Source organism: Pinus tabuliformis, chromosome Q (genome assembly GCF_031772625.1).
Source record: "Pinus tabuliformis cultivar Carrire ecotype Pingquan chromosome Q, CPIR1, whole genome shotgun sequence".
Lineage (NCBI taxonomy): Eukaryota > Viridiplantae > Streptophyta > Pinopsida > Pinales > Pinaceae > Pinus > Pinus tabuliformis.
In genome coordinates, this window is record NC_142296.1 from 1,155,168,008 (window position 1) to 1,155,184,339 (window position 16,332).

At 33.2% G+C, this 16,332-nt stretch overlaps 1 protein-coding gene across 1 annotated transcript in view; it reads right to left on the reverse strand.

Annotated features, from left to right (window-relative positions):
- Window positions 1-15,348, reverse strand: part of LOC149223743 (sister chromatid cohesion protein PDS5 homolog A-like) — a 167,808-nt gene extending 152,460 nt beyond the window's left edge. Inside the window, exons 1-27 of the mRNA XM_089387984.1 lie at window positions 15,256-15,348; window positions 14,748-14,978; window positions 14,411-14,592; window positions 14,191-14,317; window positions 13,836-14,036; window positions 13,115-13,331; window positions 12,813-12,988; window positions 12,488-12,687; window positions 12,232-12,381; window positions 11,825-11,837; window positions 11,296-11,478; window positions 9,185-9,336; window positions 8,956-9,082; window positions 8,629-8,790; window positions 8,363-8,422; window positions 8,071-8,216; window positions 7,849-7,966; window positions 7,466-7,600; window positions 7,178-7,371; window positions 6,889-7,036; window positions 6,563-6,709; window positions 5,833-6,375; window positions 2,906-3,478; window positions 2,432-2,514; window positions 657-708; window positions 466-552; window positions 369-377 (exon numbers count right to left, since the gene is read on the reverse strand). Coding sequence (XP_089244110.1) covers window positions 369-377; window positions 466-552; window positions 657-708; window positions 2,432-2,514; window positions 2,906-3,478; window positions 5,833-6,375; window positions 6,563-6,709; window positions 6,889-7,036; window positions 7,178-7,371; window positions 7,466-7,600; window positions 7,849-7,966; window positions 8,071-8,216; window positions 8,363-8,422; window positions 8,629-8,790; window positions 8,956-9,082; window positions 9,185-9,336; window positions 11,296-11,478; window positions 11,825-11,837; window positions 12,232-12,381; window positions 12,488-12,687; window positions 12,813-12,988; window positions 13,115-13,331; window positions 13,836-14,036; window positions 14,191-14,317; window positions 14,411-14,592; window positions 14,748-14,978; window positions 15,256-15,348 — 4,509 coding nt within the window. The remainder of the gene's footprint in view (window positions 1-368; window positions 378-465; window positions 553-656; window positions 709-2,431; window positions 2,515-2,905; window positions 3,479-5,832; window positions 6,376-6,562; window positions 6,710-6,888; window positions 7,037-7,177; window positions 7,372-7,465; window positions 7,601-7,848; window positions 7,967-8,070; window positions 8,217-8,362; window positions 8,423-8,628; window positions 8,791-8,955; window positions 9,083-9,184; window positions 9,337-11,295; window positions 11,479-11,824; window positions 11,838-12,231; window positions 12,382-12,487; window positions 12,688-12,812; window positions 12,989-13,114; window positions 13,332-13,835; window positions 14,037-14,190; window positions 14,318-14,410; window positions 14,593-14,747; window positions 14,979-15,255) is intronic.
- Window positions 15,349-16,332: the final 984 nt, after the last annotated feature.

Here is a 16,332-nt window from a genome sequence, read left to right on the forward strand (position 1 = left end):
GGGCCTAAAAATATACAAATTATCTATGATCCAGTCTAGATAGTATCACTTCTAGAACTCTTATGTGAGTTCCACTACGCAAAGTAAGCCCCCATAATCTGGTACTGTAATATAACACATTCAAATTCAAATTAATTAGAATAATATTTGTATAAACTAAACAATTGGGAAATAAATGATTTTGAATTGTGCATTTAATTAGTCCCCTACCTGTGGCTCAATTTAGTGCGAATGGAAGTCAAGTGGGAATGGAAACCCGTCATAAAATATTTACTTGACGGTTGGGAGTGCCCATCAAATTTATACCCTCATTTTAATAAAAACATATTTGACACATACTCAATTGATTTAGCACTTCTGACTATTACCCTCATCACCTACAAAAAAAAGGAAAAAAAAAAAAATTAGAAACCCACCAACTAGTAATATTTTTTGTATAAAAATAATTAATAATTATGGACAAACTTCCATAGGCATGGGGTTACCATCAATAAATTCATAACGTTGCTTCGCCATTCTTAGGTTTTCCTCCTCCCCATCACTATAAGCCACCTACAAAATGAAAATTTAAATCAACAATTTGTCATACATAAAACAAAATGCAATGTTATTTCATACTTGAAAATTTTAAAGAAGGAGAAGCACTTGGGCTTTACTTTGTGCCTTTTGGATTTAGAATCATATGACTCCACAACTCCCTCATAAAACCTGCACAAATTAACTTGTTAGTTGTCTAACATTTAATTACCTAAACTATTATAAAAGCATGGGATAGGTTTAAGGAGTTGTAATATACTAGGAGAAATAAACAACAACAAAAATCCAAAGGAAAACAACAATGATGCCTCACCAAAAAATGGGACTAGAACATATTTACCTTTTAGCAATAACCCAAACCAGATTTGACCCAAAAGGATAGTGATTCTTCTTTAATGGTGATTTAGGAAATGCACTCACTAAGGTAAATGCTCTTGTACCTTTTCTTGAATTGACCAAATTTGAAATTCAAGTAGGTCAAATAATTTTCTTTTTCAATATTGACAAATAACTTGAGGATCCTCCAATGATCTTACAAAATATGCACTATGATAAAATAAATGGTGGACACGCACCTTTCCTCCCTTCTTTAGTGAGAACAATTTAATTCTACATAATTGTTTACTTGATTTTGGTTCCTTTGCTAATGTGATGCCCTTGAAGTTGATGAACCAATAAAATTTCATACTGCAAGACCTTATGGAAATGTTTGTGGTTTTGGTTCAAATTCTATCAAATCTATCAAAGATTTCAAGGTTTGATTGGAAGCTAGCCTTAACATTACTATTCTTGTGATTTTTGTTGTCATAGATGTCCTTGATGCCTAGGGCATGCTCTTATCAAGAAAATGGTCAACCATGATAACTGGGAATTTGCAAATGGATCTATCATATGCCATCATACAAATTTTTGATGGAAAACCATTTATACTTTATATAGAACCTATCATAAGATACTATGTGGAAGACATCAAGGAGACTAATAATCACATATTTGATATTTGAAGGGAATTTATGGATGGATATCCTTCCAAAAATTCAAGGACATCAATAGAAGATCAATATGAGGACTTGCATTTTCTTCCCTTTTCTTTTGAAGAGATGATTGTTCCCAAGAAAAGGAAGGAAAAGCATGATGAACCTTTAATCCTTGAGATAGCACAAGAATAATTTTCAAACTTAAACCCTCAAGAAATTAGAGATTCTTAAGCAGAAACATAATGGGGAAATTGTAAAATGTATGCGTCAAGTAGACACTTTACTCTCTTCCAAAGCCAAACCTTATGATCAAAAATAAAAAAGAAAAGAAGGTATAGGGTAAAAAAGAGGCTTGACCATATGCTAGATGATTTCTAGATAGGAGACTGTGTGCTTGTAGGAGATGACCCTTACCATTATATGACTAGTTGAATGGTGGACATTGATTATTTTTTGGAAAAATGTGACCCTGATTATTCACAGTACTATGTTCATCATTTTGATGTCCCGAACCCCAAAGGGGACCCATCACCATGACAGAAAATGAGTGATAGATTGAGAATGAGTGATAGATTGAGAGAAGAATTTAGCAACCAGGATAGATAAATAAATACCTAATGGATAGTAAATTAAGTTTACCTAAATTTATAGATTATTTTCATTTAATTCTTACCCTAAATTATGGATTATTTTCATGAAACTTTTTATTATAAAATATAAGGGAATAAAGTACATTTATACTCCAATTTCCATAATTATTTTCATGAAACTTTTTATTATAAAATATAAGGGAATAAAGTACATTTATACTCCAATTTGCCATCAAAACCATTCAAAAAGCAATTTCTCAAAAGCAATTTCTTAAAATATTAAGAATAAGATTGGAATAAAATCAGAAGAAAAAAAAATCTACTTACTTTTTATCCTGTGGCCACCAAACCTTTATTCTACGCCCAACCAACTCTTCTCCAATTTCCGTCTCCAGTTTCGGAGAAACATTCTGCAAAACAAAAGAAGCACTATATAGCTCATACCAAGAGGCATGGTTTCCAAAGCATTCCCGAAACTTATATTAGTGTTATAGCATGTAGTTCCAGTTGTCGTATAGCTAATAATTGGTTCCTTGCACATTACACGATGTCTACTAAAGCGTAGTTACACTTTACCAAAGGAGACTATAAATGATGGTGGTCTTAAAAAGGTATAGGATTAAGTATCAGTGTCTTCAAACAATTTACGCAATATACATAACAATCTCTAACAACATTATCATAACAAAGAACATATGATATGGGGTTCATAAAAGTAAACAACTATTATCAGTTGTATCAAAAGAAACAAATAACAGTGAGAAGCAAATAATTTCATTAAAAATAGAATAAAATGATTACCTCCTGCTCTCCAGGGATGCTTTTTCTCCTTAAGCTCTTTGTTGGATCCCCTTTCTGGTTCTTTCCGTCATCATCCAATCCCCTGCCTGACATCTCCAGCATCCCTTGATGCTGACCTTGAGAAGAAAGGACAGGTGGTTCTTTCCTGGGACGTCCTCTCTTCCTCTTAGACGATTCTATCTTTTCTACATCGGGAGAGGCCAAATTAATGTCAGCAACCATAATTTTCCTCTTTCCTTTTTGCTCCACCTTGCAGGATGATTCTTTCTGTGTGGAATGTTGATCATCCTGCTGCAACTGTAGTTCTTCAGACATACCTCTCGCTGCACTCTGTGAGTGCTGGCCAGGCATGCCTCGTTTTCTTTTCCCTTGATTTCTTTTGGGAATGATTGTTGCTACTGGAGGAGTGCTCATGATATGATCTGCAGCAGGAATAACTTCATTCAGGACGACTACTGCACCTTGTGATTTGTCCCCATGCTGTTCTGAGGGTTCCACTACCTCCAAGTTTTCCTCATCTCCGGGGCCATTCTTGTCTGGACTCCTGTTAACTAAACTTGCAGCGGAATTCCCCTGAAACCAGGCAGAAAAAGAAATAATGAGTTCATAATTATAATTAAAGGGGATTTTAATATTTTAGTATGTCTAATAGAAAAATATTCAATGATTAATGCCATTATTATAAGGATAAAGTTACCTGAGATTCTTGGAATTAATGCTTACATTCCATATTTGAGAAATTGGTTTGTGATGGTTGAGAAATTCTCTCAACCACTCTCTCTAAATTAGGAATAAGTTGGATCTCAAAAACTCTATTTAATAGAGTGATCTGAATGTAATCCGTGTGTGAGTGTGTTTACACATGCACCATTTGTGCTTAATATATTTGTATTTCTGCTGCAACTGTATATGATTTAGCCATTTTTATCATGGTATCAGAGCTGCTAAGATCTGATCCTGTGTTGTGAGGAGGTGCATTTGGATCCATTGTGCTGAAGGAAAATCATAGTTGCGATGTGCAGACTAGTGTGGAGCAGCGGTAGCTTGTTTTTACGGTCCCTGAGCTGAGCTTAGAGCGTATAATAGTGAGATCGGAGAGAGTCGTTGCGTTGGGGTGAAATGACTACGAGAAGGGTTCATAGCTCATTTCAATTAATCTCTCTAAATCTGTAGAACTCTGAATTCAGCCAAATCGAGGGTTTAACTTCTGAAATCAGCCATTGTTTCAGGATATGATGGTTTAAGAATTGTGATATTTAGGGATCTGTCGATATGAATACAGTGCCCATCGTGGCTGGCTTTGTGATTAGCAAGCTATTTGTTTTGTTTCCAACTACCCGGTGGGGATCGGTCACCCGGTCATGTTTCACAGGGAATCCATGTTTGGAATCTGATCGAAAGAGGTGAGGAACGCACGGTCTTTCTCAAGCCTGTAAATTCATTTTTTTTTTCTCAACAGGATTTTCCTCTCCATTTTTAGAAAAGGTATTCTCTTTTATCATGGAGTTTATGGTGTTAGACAAATTCAGTGGTTTGAATTTTCCCTTATGGAAAGTAAAAATACAACTGCAATTAATGAATAAAAGCTTGTGGGGAATAGTGAATGGTTCAGAAGCAGCACCTACAGATGCCAAAGAGTTATTTGAATGGAAAAATAGAGATGACAAAGCTAAGTCTATTATTGGACTTGCTCTTTCTGATTCACAATTACATCATGTAGATCTTACTAAAACATCAAAGGAAATATGGGAACATTTGGCTCAATTGTTTGGTGTAAAATCTACAAATGCAAAATTTTCCCTAAAGCTGCAATTATTTAGTCTTAAAATGAATGAGGAGACATCTATGTCCACTCATATAAATAATTTAATGTATCTTTTAAGACAATTAGGTGAAGCTGGGACAAAGGTGGAGGATGAAGATGCTAAAGCTGTATTATTAAATAGTCTTCCTTCAAGTTATAGTAATGTTGTTTTTACTTTGAGTCAAATATCTACACAAACATTGCAAGAGACAATTGCAGCACTTCTCGGGGAGGAAAAACAACTGAAACCAGAGGATACCGAAGGGAACTCTCATGTAGAAAATGCCTTGTGGACAAAGTCAAGGATGAGAAAGAAAAATGCAAACAAAGGTGACAATGAATGCTACTATTGCAAGAAAATTGGGCATACAGCGTGGAATTGCAGAAGTTGTGCTAGTGATGTGTTAAAAAGGAAAGAATCAGCAAATATAAGAGAGTATACCTATTGAACTCTTTCAAAAATAACCAGCAGTTCAACTATGTGTCTGATGCTAGTACTTAAAGATCAAGTAGCATTAAGGCTCAATATGGATGGTTGTCCAGATAGTATGGCAGTTGCGGATCTAGGGAAGGATCCCTCATTAGTGGTAGACATGGAAGTGGTTTCCTAATGAGGTTATGCGACAGATTGGAATGCTGTCCAGTAATTGACTTCGGGAGGTCCTTCATTCGGGAGTTGAGGAAAAGAACTCGGGAATCCAACTTGCCAACTACACCTTTCCAAGGGTTATGAGGCAACTTGATGGAGCATCTACTGATAAGCTTGATTATTTTGTTATTTTCATGTAATGTAATCATTAAGGGGGATGTTGGAATTAATGCTTACATTCCATATTTGAGAAATTGGTTTGTTTCTCTCAACCACTCTCTCTAAATTAGGAATAAGTTGGATCTCAAAAACTCTATTTAATAGAGTGATCTGTGTGTAATCGCTGTGTGAGTGTGTTTACACATGCACCATTTGTGCTTAATATATTTTTATTTCTGCTACACAGGGCAACTGTGTATGATTTAGCCATTTTTATCCGTTAATAAAAGTAAACAACTCTTATCAGTTGTATCAAGAGAAACAAATAACAGTGAGAAGCAAATACTTTCATTAAAAATAGAATAAAATGATTACCTCCTGCTCTCCAGGGATGCTTTTTCTCTTTAAGCTCTTTCTTGGAGCCCCTTTCTGGTTCTTTCCGTCATCATCCAATCCCCTGACTGACATCTCCAGCATCCCTTGATGCTGACCTTGAGAAGAAATGTCAGGTGGTTCTTTCCTGGGACGTCCTCTCTTCCTCTTAGACGATTCTATCTTTTCTACATCGGGAGAGGCCAAATTAATGTCAGCAACCATAGTTTTCCCCTTTCCTTTTCGCTCCACCTTGCAGGATGATTCTTTCTGTGGTTCTTCAGACATACCTCTCGCTGCACTCTGTGAGTGCTGGCCAGGCATGCCTCGTTTTCTTTTCCCTTGATTTCTTTTGGGAATGATTGTTGCTACTGGAGGAGTGCTCATGATATGATCTGCAGCAGGAATAACTTCATTCAGGACGACTACTGCACCTTGTGATTTGTCCCCATGCTGTTCTGAGGGTTCCACTACCTCCAAGTTTTCCTCATCTCCGGGGCCATTCTTGTCTGGACTCCTGTTAACTAAACTTGCAGTGGAATTCCCCTGAAACCAAGCAGAAAAAGAATAATGAGTTCATAATTATAGTGAAAGGGGATTTCGATATTTGAGTATGTCTAGTAGAAAAATATTCAATGATTAACGTCATTATTACAAAGATAAAGTTAGAAGCGTATGAACCTGAGATTCTTGGATTTCACATATTACAAACATGTTTCACAAAAAAGCATACCTCTAGATGGCCATCTGCACTCCTTTCTAAAGTCTTCTTGTACCATCTTGGGAGTGATTTTGGTTTTCCTTTACTTTGTGTGTTGGGCTGACTGCGTTTAAAGTCCTTTGTGATCGAAAGACCAAGATCGCACAAAGTACAGAGGATCTGCAAATGTTGAAACTTTCCAAACACTTACTAAAAAATTACTGAAATTTGAAATCTTCACTGGCATAGAGATAAGACAAATAAGGACATAACATGAAGAAAATTCAAATACACCAAACAAGGTAACCAGAATAGAGTCTAGCGAATGATCAACTGCAAACATAAAAATATCCAATCACCTTGGACTTTGCTTTATCAGCTGCTTCTCCCAAATTTTGTCTAATGGTCTGAAACACTGACATTATCAAAAGAATAGTATCCATTTTATTTCCTTCTGTTGTACCTCGATCTTCACTGAGTATTACTGAAACAAAAAATTGCAACTGCCTGCAAAACAAGTTGATCTTATATTTATATGGAAAAACTCACGTAGATTCAGAAAATTGGTCAAAGACTGCTACTTAGGAAGATAACCCTGAGATATTTGATCCAGAAGAAAAGTGGATGAGAAATATAATAAAAGCATACCGGCAAGCTAGATCAAATGCTTTTGCATGTAAGCTTTCATTGGAAGCATAAAACTCAGGATTGTGTGCCATAGCACATATCAAATAACTGAGAACACATTGTGGAGAACCTCTACATGAGTTGCAATGTGATTGCAAAGAGGATACCCGGGTACCTCGACGTGTCTCAAAAAATTCAGCCAGGTAACGTGTGGCCTGCAAAAATGAGACCAGAATCAGAATATATAGCCTACCAGCAAATGAAAACTGTGTTAATAACTTAATACAAGTAACAAGTTTCAACCCCTACCTCTAAATTATCATGCTGAGTTCGTCCATCTGTGCTGAGTACAAAAGCACATGCATATTTATGGTGGAGATTTTTATCCTTTAGGTATTTATGAACCTTAGCAAGAAATTGATTCTTCACATAAGGGTCAATGCCCTGAAGCCAAGACATAAAACATAGAAATTATGTGTGTACTTCAGTGAAACTATTGATGACTCCAATCCATCCAGTATAAGATATTAATTAATCAAACAATGTAGTTGCTGCAACCAACTTCTTGTGGTTAAATTGAAAAAAAGAAATCAATTTGAGACAAACTATATTCTACATTAACATATGAATAAATGACCCGTTACTCTAATAGACACAAATGGAAAAATAATCTTTAAAGCGTTAGCGCTAACCTGTACAGTTCGCAGCGTCAAATTAAAAAGCTGAGGACTTATATCACTGTCCCAGCGCCTGGAAAGCCGCAAAACTGCCTTTGCAGCAGCAAGCCTCATGTGAGATTTGTCGACGTGGCTGGCAACAAGTAGAATCGTTTTAAAGAGTGAGAAAAGTAGCCATATTATAGATCATTATGCTGGCCTTGGAAAGCCTTAAGGAAAGCCTTGTATCGCATGTACCTTGATTGGGCTTCCTCTGATATTTCTCCTTTAGTAATTAGCTTTCTAAGCACCTCAAACAGATTGAGCTTTGAGCTTGGTCTTCTTAAATGAGCATCATCTTTGTATGCTAAATAAATTTTCACAATTGCTTTAAGACCGCATATCTGAAATAAACATAGACAATACATTCTTAGCTCCCATATAAAATAAAAAAAATCAAAGAAATAAAGAAAAAATAGTCCCAATAAAAATAAACATGGAGAATGCATTTTTAGCACATATAAACATGAAAATTAGCATGTCAATGAACCTTTAAAAAACAATCTTTACTTCTGCCATTGCACCCTGTCTCGGACATGTCAGTGGCAATCTGGAGAGGCATGATAACCAATTTCACGAGAACGTGAGAATATTATCTAAATGTAGATTCTGGGAAAATTTGATAGATCGCACGTTAATTAATTATTTAACTCACTAAAAATGGTTCAATGTTTAGCCAAATTATTATCTATGAAATTTCAAAATATTTTCACAATCTGCAATCCATATAAAAAGAACAAACAACAATGCACAAACTTGTGTTTTCATATTCCCCGGAAGAAGTTTACTACAAATAAACTTAATGACGGTGTCCTCCCGAGTCTCAAAAATCGCAATTGCAGTTTGAGCAATGCAACCCAGGGATTGCAGTACCGTTGCCAGATGTTCATCGCTTAACTCCAACTTATGGACAAGTGCCTGTGCGTTGAATGAATTAACAAACCAGGTAAGAAAAGCATATTCCAGTTAATGTGCAAGTAACAAAGCTTTAAAAAAATTCAAATCAAAGCATAAAGCTAGGCAACACCTAGAAATGTCTACACACAATATATAGATATGCAAAAATTTTGCGATGCAACCCACCAAGCACAACCCTTTAAATGTCTTATGTCCAGAATCCTCTTGTATTGCAGCAATAGCTTGCACTGCATACATGGCCTGCTTTCGAGTACCCTTTAAGCATAATTTTTCAAGCAGTATATTTACATGGCTGGATGCCAAACCAGTTATATGTACATGAAAACAATCAGAGTGTAAGCCTCTAATTAAAAAATATATTATTCACAAAGTTTATGCCAATTGTTCAACTTACCTATTCTCAGCGATCTTTTCATTGATTTTACCACCAATTATGGCCAAGATATGCACTACTCCCTCTTTAACATCATCATTATCCTCTTCAAGTAGATCAAGCATATCGATTACTGCTCCATCAAATATTGAAGGGAAGAACCTAGCAAAAATCTGAACTTGCGAAGTTACAATTAGATATAAAATAGATAATTGAAATAAAGATGAGATAGAAAAAAAAAGAATGAAATTAATTTTCATATATGACCAAAATAAGTTAATGAGATTAAAAAGTGCAACAAGCTGCAATATAGTAAAGTGGATGTGTTAGTAGAATCTCATTAAAAATATAAATTTTGGATTAATAAAGGCGAAAGAAAGTGAAACCTTAGATAATGAAGTAGACCTTTATTATGTATGAGATGTTTTTTGATTTCTACCTATGGTTTGTTGAACATAATTTTTAAGAATAGTAAATGGGGTATTTATGGTCAAAGTCTTGACCAACCACATGTCAATTAGAATATTATATTTTATTCAAATAAAGTAATGAGGTAAAATTGGTCATCTATTAATAAGGAAATTTGGTGCATACCTATTTATTTTTAAGACTTTTATAATTATAGCTCTAAGCTTGACTATTATTGGTTCCCAAATAAATTGGAGAATAGCTTGTTTTTGCCTAATACATGATTGAACTAATATCAATTTGAGCATCTAATAATGAATAGCCTTTATATCCTTTTACTTTAATATCAGTAGATATGATTACTTGTTATTTTACTCTTTTTATATCTAAGAAATTGGTTGGATTGTCTAAGTTTTGGCATATTATTTTGAATGCATTTCCATCTACAATAGATTCATTAAATGCTTTGCTTAATTCTTCATCAAAAGAATGTTCATATTCTTCTATGATCCGTAATGATTGTTCCTTTAATTTAGAATGGCTAGAAGTATGGAAGAAACCTGACGAAGTCTTCCTTGGTCAAGGAAAGTATGTAATAGAGATCCTTCACATTGACACTTTCCTTGGTGTGGAAAATGTCAACCAATTCGTGGAGTGAAACAAGTTATGATAATTTGTTCTAGTGGGAGACATAAGAAAAAATAGTGGTAATCCTCTTCAATATCAATGAACAGATCTGGTGGTAAAATAGATTTTGATATTCATTTTTTGAACTAAACTCATAATGATTAATATGTCAAAAACTAACTTGAATAAGTTAAGAAGCTCCTACACCAAATTGATAGATCCATCTATGTACTAGTGATTAATTGGTATGTTGATGTAATTGGTTAACATGAGGCCAAACATATGCTTTGTTATGAACACCTTGAGCTAGTTCTAGGTAGAACCTAGACATGAGAGCATTGGCAACAAAATTTTTCAAAATAACCATTTGAAGCAACCACTCTCCCATGCATACATCTCCGCTCAAAAGGAACCCTTCCTAAAATAGAACTTAATCTAAAGCTTCTAGAAACAACAAATACTCACAACAATGTGAAATTGTATATAGTATATACAAAATAATATATTTATAAAATATATAGTATTAGTACTCTAATAGTGATACTTAAAATTTTATATATAAAGTATTAAGATTAATCTCAATTAATCCTTAAAGTTGATTACATTTCACTCTATCTTTTTACTAAATAAAGTATCATAATCAATATATATATATATATATATATATATATATATATATATATATATATAAACACTATTACAATTTTAAAATTACAAAAAAAATATTCCATGTCTAATTTTCTAGTTAGTATGTTATAAGACAAGGCTTTGGATTTTGTTGGAACACCGCAGTAACTGAAGTCATTAATAAAAGTGACATTCATTGCCTTGAAAGGCACCACCTAAAGCAAAAAAATCCTTCCTTTCCATTGAAATTTTCAATAGTCTCATCCACACAAAGCATAATCATTCCATAAAAATAAAACTATGTAGAAAGAAATGGAGAACATCCTATCAAAAAAACAATACTGCAGAAAGCATATATATATATTCTCCAAAATTTAATTTGATTGGAGTTAAATGACTCGAAAATTTGATATATCTAGAACGGAAAAGATTACTAAAAAGCACTTTACAAAAAAGTAGAATTCTCTCACCATAAGCAAGTTCATGCTTGAATGAACAATTTTGTCTTTCCCACCTCTTGTAATCCTTGCAATCTCTTTAAGCATTTCTTTGACGTGCTCTTTGCCAAAAAGAAAATAAGAACACCTTATGGCAAATGCCTTCAGCAATTGATATTGAGGATGTGTGTCACCAAATTGTTTAAGCAAGTCATCCTATAAAGATCAAGAGAATTGTGAGAAAAATGAACAAGAATTTTTTTTGGACAACCTTCCAAAGGATCTCTCATTTTCAAGATGGGCATAAAGTTAAGATTGCACAAATCATGTAACAAAAATAATTGCAGCTAAAAACTCAAATTATCATTAAACATGGAAAATTAAATACTTACTAGAGTTGATTTCCCTTGAACAAAAGTCAAATTGGAATCAAGTAAACTTGATAGTGTCTTCCAAATATTGTTGTATTTTCCTTGACACAAAATTATAAAGTCCTCCACTATTTTGGGAATATGATTGGACCCTGAAATAATCCTAAAGCAACTAAGAATATTCGACTCACTTGTATCTTTTTCCTGACAACCAAAAAATGATTCAAATATGATTATTTATATTCCATTTAAATTTGACAATAATAAATATTAATGAATAAACCTTCAACAGAAATTTTAAGACAAATACCTTTTTTTTTTCTTTCCATAATAGAAATTTCTGCATTATTTCTTGCAACCTGAAATCATTGGCAAAACCTACTAAATTTTTTCTTGAAAAGAACTATTTATAATAAAAATGTTGATAAAAAATAAAGATACAATAATAATGTCCATAAATTATCAAACATCTCATAAGAGACATGCATGCCTAATAAAAAAATTAAAAAGCAACAAAGTAGCATTTCCTAATTGCATTTAACTAAAATCAACATATGATTTTCTAACAAATTATCCACTATTACAATACAATACTTACATTTTCTTTTGGTTTAGAACTTCCTCAAAAGCCTTAATGTCTGATTTCTCAAAGTGAGAAAACATTGCAATCCATTGTTTTACTTTTTCTGAAAGTGGAAGATCAGAAGGGAAAAGTGATGTAGAGAAAAGGATATCCACTGCATGAGACCTGCCCACAATTAACCAAATTAAATGATTGTATTTTTCTTGCACAATTAACAATATGCACTTAAATATCACGAACAAGTCAAAAATACAGAGACTAATTCACATACCTTGTGGACATGTTAAAGTCTATTTTATCTTCCATAATTTCTAAATAATTGCACTTGAAATCCTTGTCATGACAAAATCCTAGAATTTTGGCAGGAATCCAAGCCAACTCAAAGTTACCAACTAAGCCATTCAAACAATCCCAACAATAATTTCTGTAAACTTCAAGAAGTCTTTCCAATGTGTACTTTTGTAGTGAAACCTGCAATAATCTCCAAAGAAATGAGTTAACAAACAAGATCTAAAGGAATTATCTACTAAAAGCGTGCAAATATATATAGATAGATAGATAGATAGATAGATAGATATAAATCATAAAAAAAATACCGTTTGGTCATGAAGGTGATCCCCCAATTGTCTAACAATCTTTGAGGGAATAGATTTTACATCGCAAATTGCTCCAATAACTTGCTTCTGAATAGTCTCGTCAGAATCCAACAATAGATCAATAACTTGCTTCTGAATAGTCTCTTGAGAATCCAACAATAGATCACTCAAAGCAGCTGAGGTATGTCATAATAAACAGTCAGTAAAATAGAAATTCATCACAAAATACCAACATAAAACATGACCAAAGCTCAAGGTGTAAAACATGACCAAAGCTCAAGGCTTGTAATTGTTCTGCTCACCGATTATGCCAGATGATTCAGCCCTAAGTGGATTTGACAAAATACTTTTTTGTGCACATTTCACAGCCCCTAATCGAATGTCCACTGAGTTGTTTTTAAATCTCTTTAAAAGCTCCGAGAGAAGTGGTTGAAATTCTTTGGCAAGATCATCACATGGAAGTGCAAAGATACTCCCAAGAAGCTTTAATGAACTTTCTCTTACATCTGATAGTTGAGACTGCACCAATTATTCTTTATCAAATCTCTAGTAACAAAATTGCACTTATATTATACCTATGTAGCTATACAATGAGAGATATTTAATAATAATAAAAAAACAACTTTTCCCATTACCAAAATGGAAACAATTAAAAAAACCAAATTTCTCCAATAACAATACTATGATGTAAGTTTTAAGTAAATATAATATTTATAATATTCAGATTTATTTTACAAATCATGAAGGGATCATAATAGGAAAAACTTATTCATAAAAATCCTTATTAGGAAAACCAACAAATAAAACATTTGATTTGTGAAAAATATAAAAGGTATGCATTTCAAAATCTAATCTTCCTTGATCTGAATTACAATTATAATGAACAGAAAAAGAGACATTATTTGAATAACACAAAACCCTAATCAAATTCCAAGAAAAAATTATATTAAAATAACAAAAAAAAATGCCTAATTCATTTAATCACTACAACAATAACTCAAAATTTATTTAACGCATACTAACCTGAACCTCCAGAGTCAAATTTGCAATAATTGAGCGAATTATCTCGGGTGCACACTGATAAATGTTAAAAATGATCTCCTTATAGTTGTGCAGATCATTTTCAAAGATAGACGTGAGAAAGAGAGTGAGATTTGGCTCAATCTTGATTGCCACAGACTTCATGACATTCATAGCTAGTTTATGAGCAGCTGAAGATATATTCTGCAACGACAAAGCAGAGAACCTTAGAAATATTTCATAGGCCGTGATACTGCCTTTTAAAGAAAAAGAAAAACAAAAGGGTAAAAAGGAACGTAACAGAAAACCATCCTAGATTACATTGCAATGAACAGATACTAAAATAAGTAGCACATACCTCACTTTCTCCTTTTAAAGTGTTTAATAAGATTGATAATAATTCCTCAGAAATGTTGTTGCTTTCATTGAGAATTTCAGTCAAAATTGTTTCCATTGCTCTTAAGATATTTTCTGAATGGTCTTCTCTGAAAAGACAGATCAGATACATTTATTAATTGCAGCAACTGACTATGAAAGTAAGCGTAATGGTAAAACAATAAAATCAGAACAATTCATACCTGGCTTCGTAGAAGAAGATTTGAAACACTTCCAAGATTAGGTCATCACATTGAAGATTCAAGATACGAACAGATAGGTGAGATTTTGCAAGGTTTTCTAGAATTATGGCCTTTCTTCCAAAGGAAGCACTGTGAATATCTTGTAATTCACGAAACATTGTAAGAAATCGCTTAAAAATTTTCTGCATAAAAAAAATTGTGATTAATAAGAAAGAAATGAAAAACCCTCAACAACTTTCGACATTTCAGTAAAGCCATGTATCTATTTAATGGTTTAAAAGCTTGGAACAAATATGTATAATGAATTGTTCTGAAGAATGAAGGAATTAAATAATACCACTAAATCATCATCAGTGTATATAAAATCTGATATTCTATATTCTGGTGTTGTAATCCTCATGATTTCACTGATGCAGGTAGTCACCAAAGGCCTCACTTCATTATCATCGTGTTCGAAAATCTCTGGCTTAATTAATGCTTTCATTGGTACTGTTGTTAATAGACGCAATGTCTCATTGGTACTGTTGTTAATTGGCTCATCAACTTCAGCCAAACACGCAGCAGTGTCCTGTAGTCCACAAATTTATACATTATAATGGAAAAATGAAAACTATATAGGACACAAATGCATGACAAATGCCTGCACATAAAAGAGGATCTCCATTTCTGAAGCCACAAATAGACACCAAAATAAGGGGATGAATACAAAAAAATTAAAAGTAACAAGATAATAGGTTGATTTAACTCCATTCTAATAGTATTCTAATAACTGGACTGTGAATCTTGTATAAAAGTTTCAATTCAATCTTTCTAATGCAGTAGTAAATAGTGGAAAGAAAACTTACCTTCAAAGTCTCTAGTAATTCAGTTTTGGGGAGTTGAGTTTTGTCGAATCTCATGCTAATTTCGCACAGTTTCCTCGCGAGGAGCATAGCCATCGAGGTTGCCTACGGTAAGGTCTAGTTTCGTCAATGTACCTTAATGAGATTCGAACTTTCAATGCCTATGCCGCTGAGTAAAAAATACCAATAGCTGAACCTTCCGTCTGCAGAAATTAAACCAAAGCTGAGCCCGTAAATTTCACCTGTAATAGTTACCTAAAGACAGAACACAGAACCGTATCACTCTTTAGCTTTCGTTCGTATATATATAGATCACTGCCCTAAGAATGGAGTCGGATTTAAATACTTATACATCAAAATCGGATTTGTAGTTCCGGATTTAAATACTTATACATTAAAACCGGAATGTTGGGGGTTCGGCAAGCGGAGAATGATTAGGGCTTGTCTAAACTAATAAAATGTCAACTGTTTTACTAATTTTCGATCATTATTTGGTGATCTTTCCCTAACTCAATCTGGATTATTAAGGGGAGATGTGTATTAAGTTCTATTAATGTAATAATAATTTTGGCTTTTCATTTTCCTTTTGGGGTCGTCTCGCGTTTCAATAGATTAAATTAATAAATATGAGTGGAATATTTAAAATTTATATATTATTGTTTTAATTTTTAATAATAAATTTAAATTATTTAAAAACCTAAGTTTAAAGGTAACGTTTTTGGGTTAGGTTTTATCTGATAAGCTGATGGGTAGACTTTTGCAGGTGGTTCTGTCCGGATTATTAGGTGTGTGAACAAATTCACAAATTTTAATATAAATTATATTTTTTTATTAAAGTATCTTAGTTTGAGTGGTTTGGTTAGCAATTCGTTTAGAGTTGTGTCTATTCAAGTCTTACTAAACATGTTGTAACTGGCATATTAGTGGCATTTATGAATAGTTGTATCTGGTGTTATTAGAAGTAGAATTCTCTACTTTATTACTTTTGAAAAAATATTATTTTTATTTTATCATATTTATTATATTATATTGATTTTCCAAATGAGTTTTATTTTTTAATATGTTTAATTTGTGTTAATT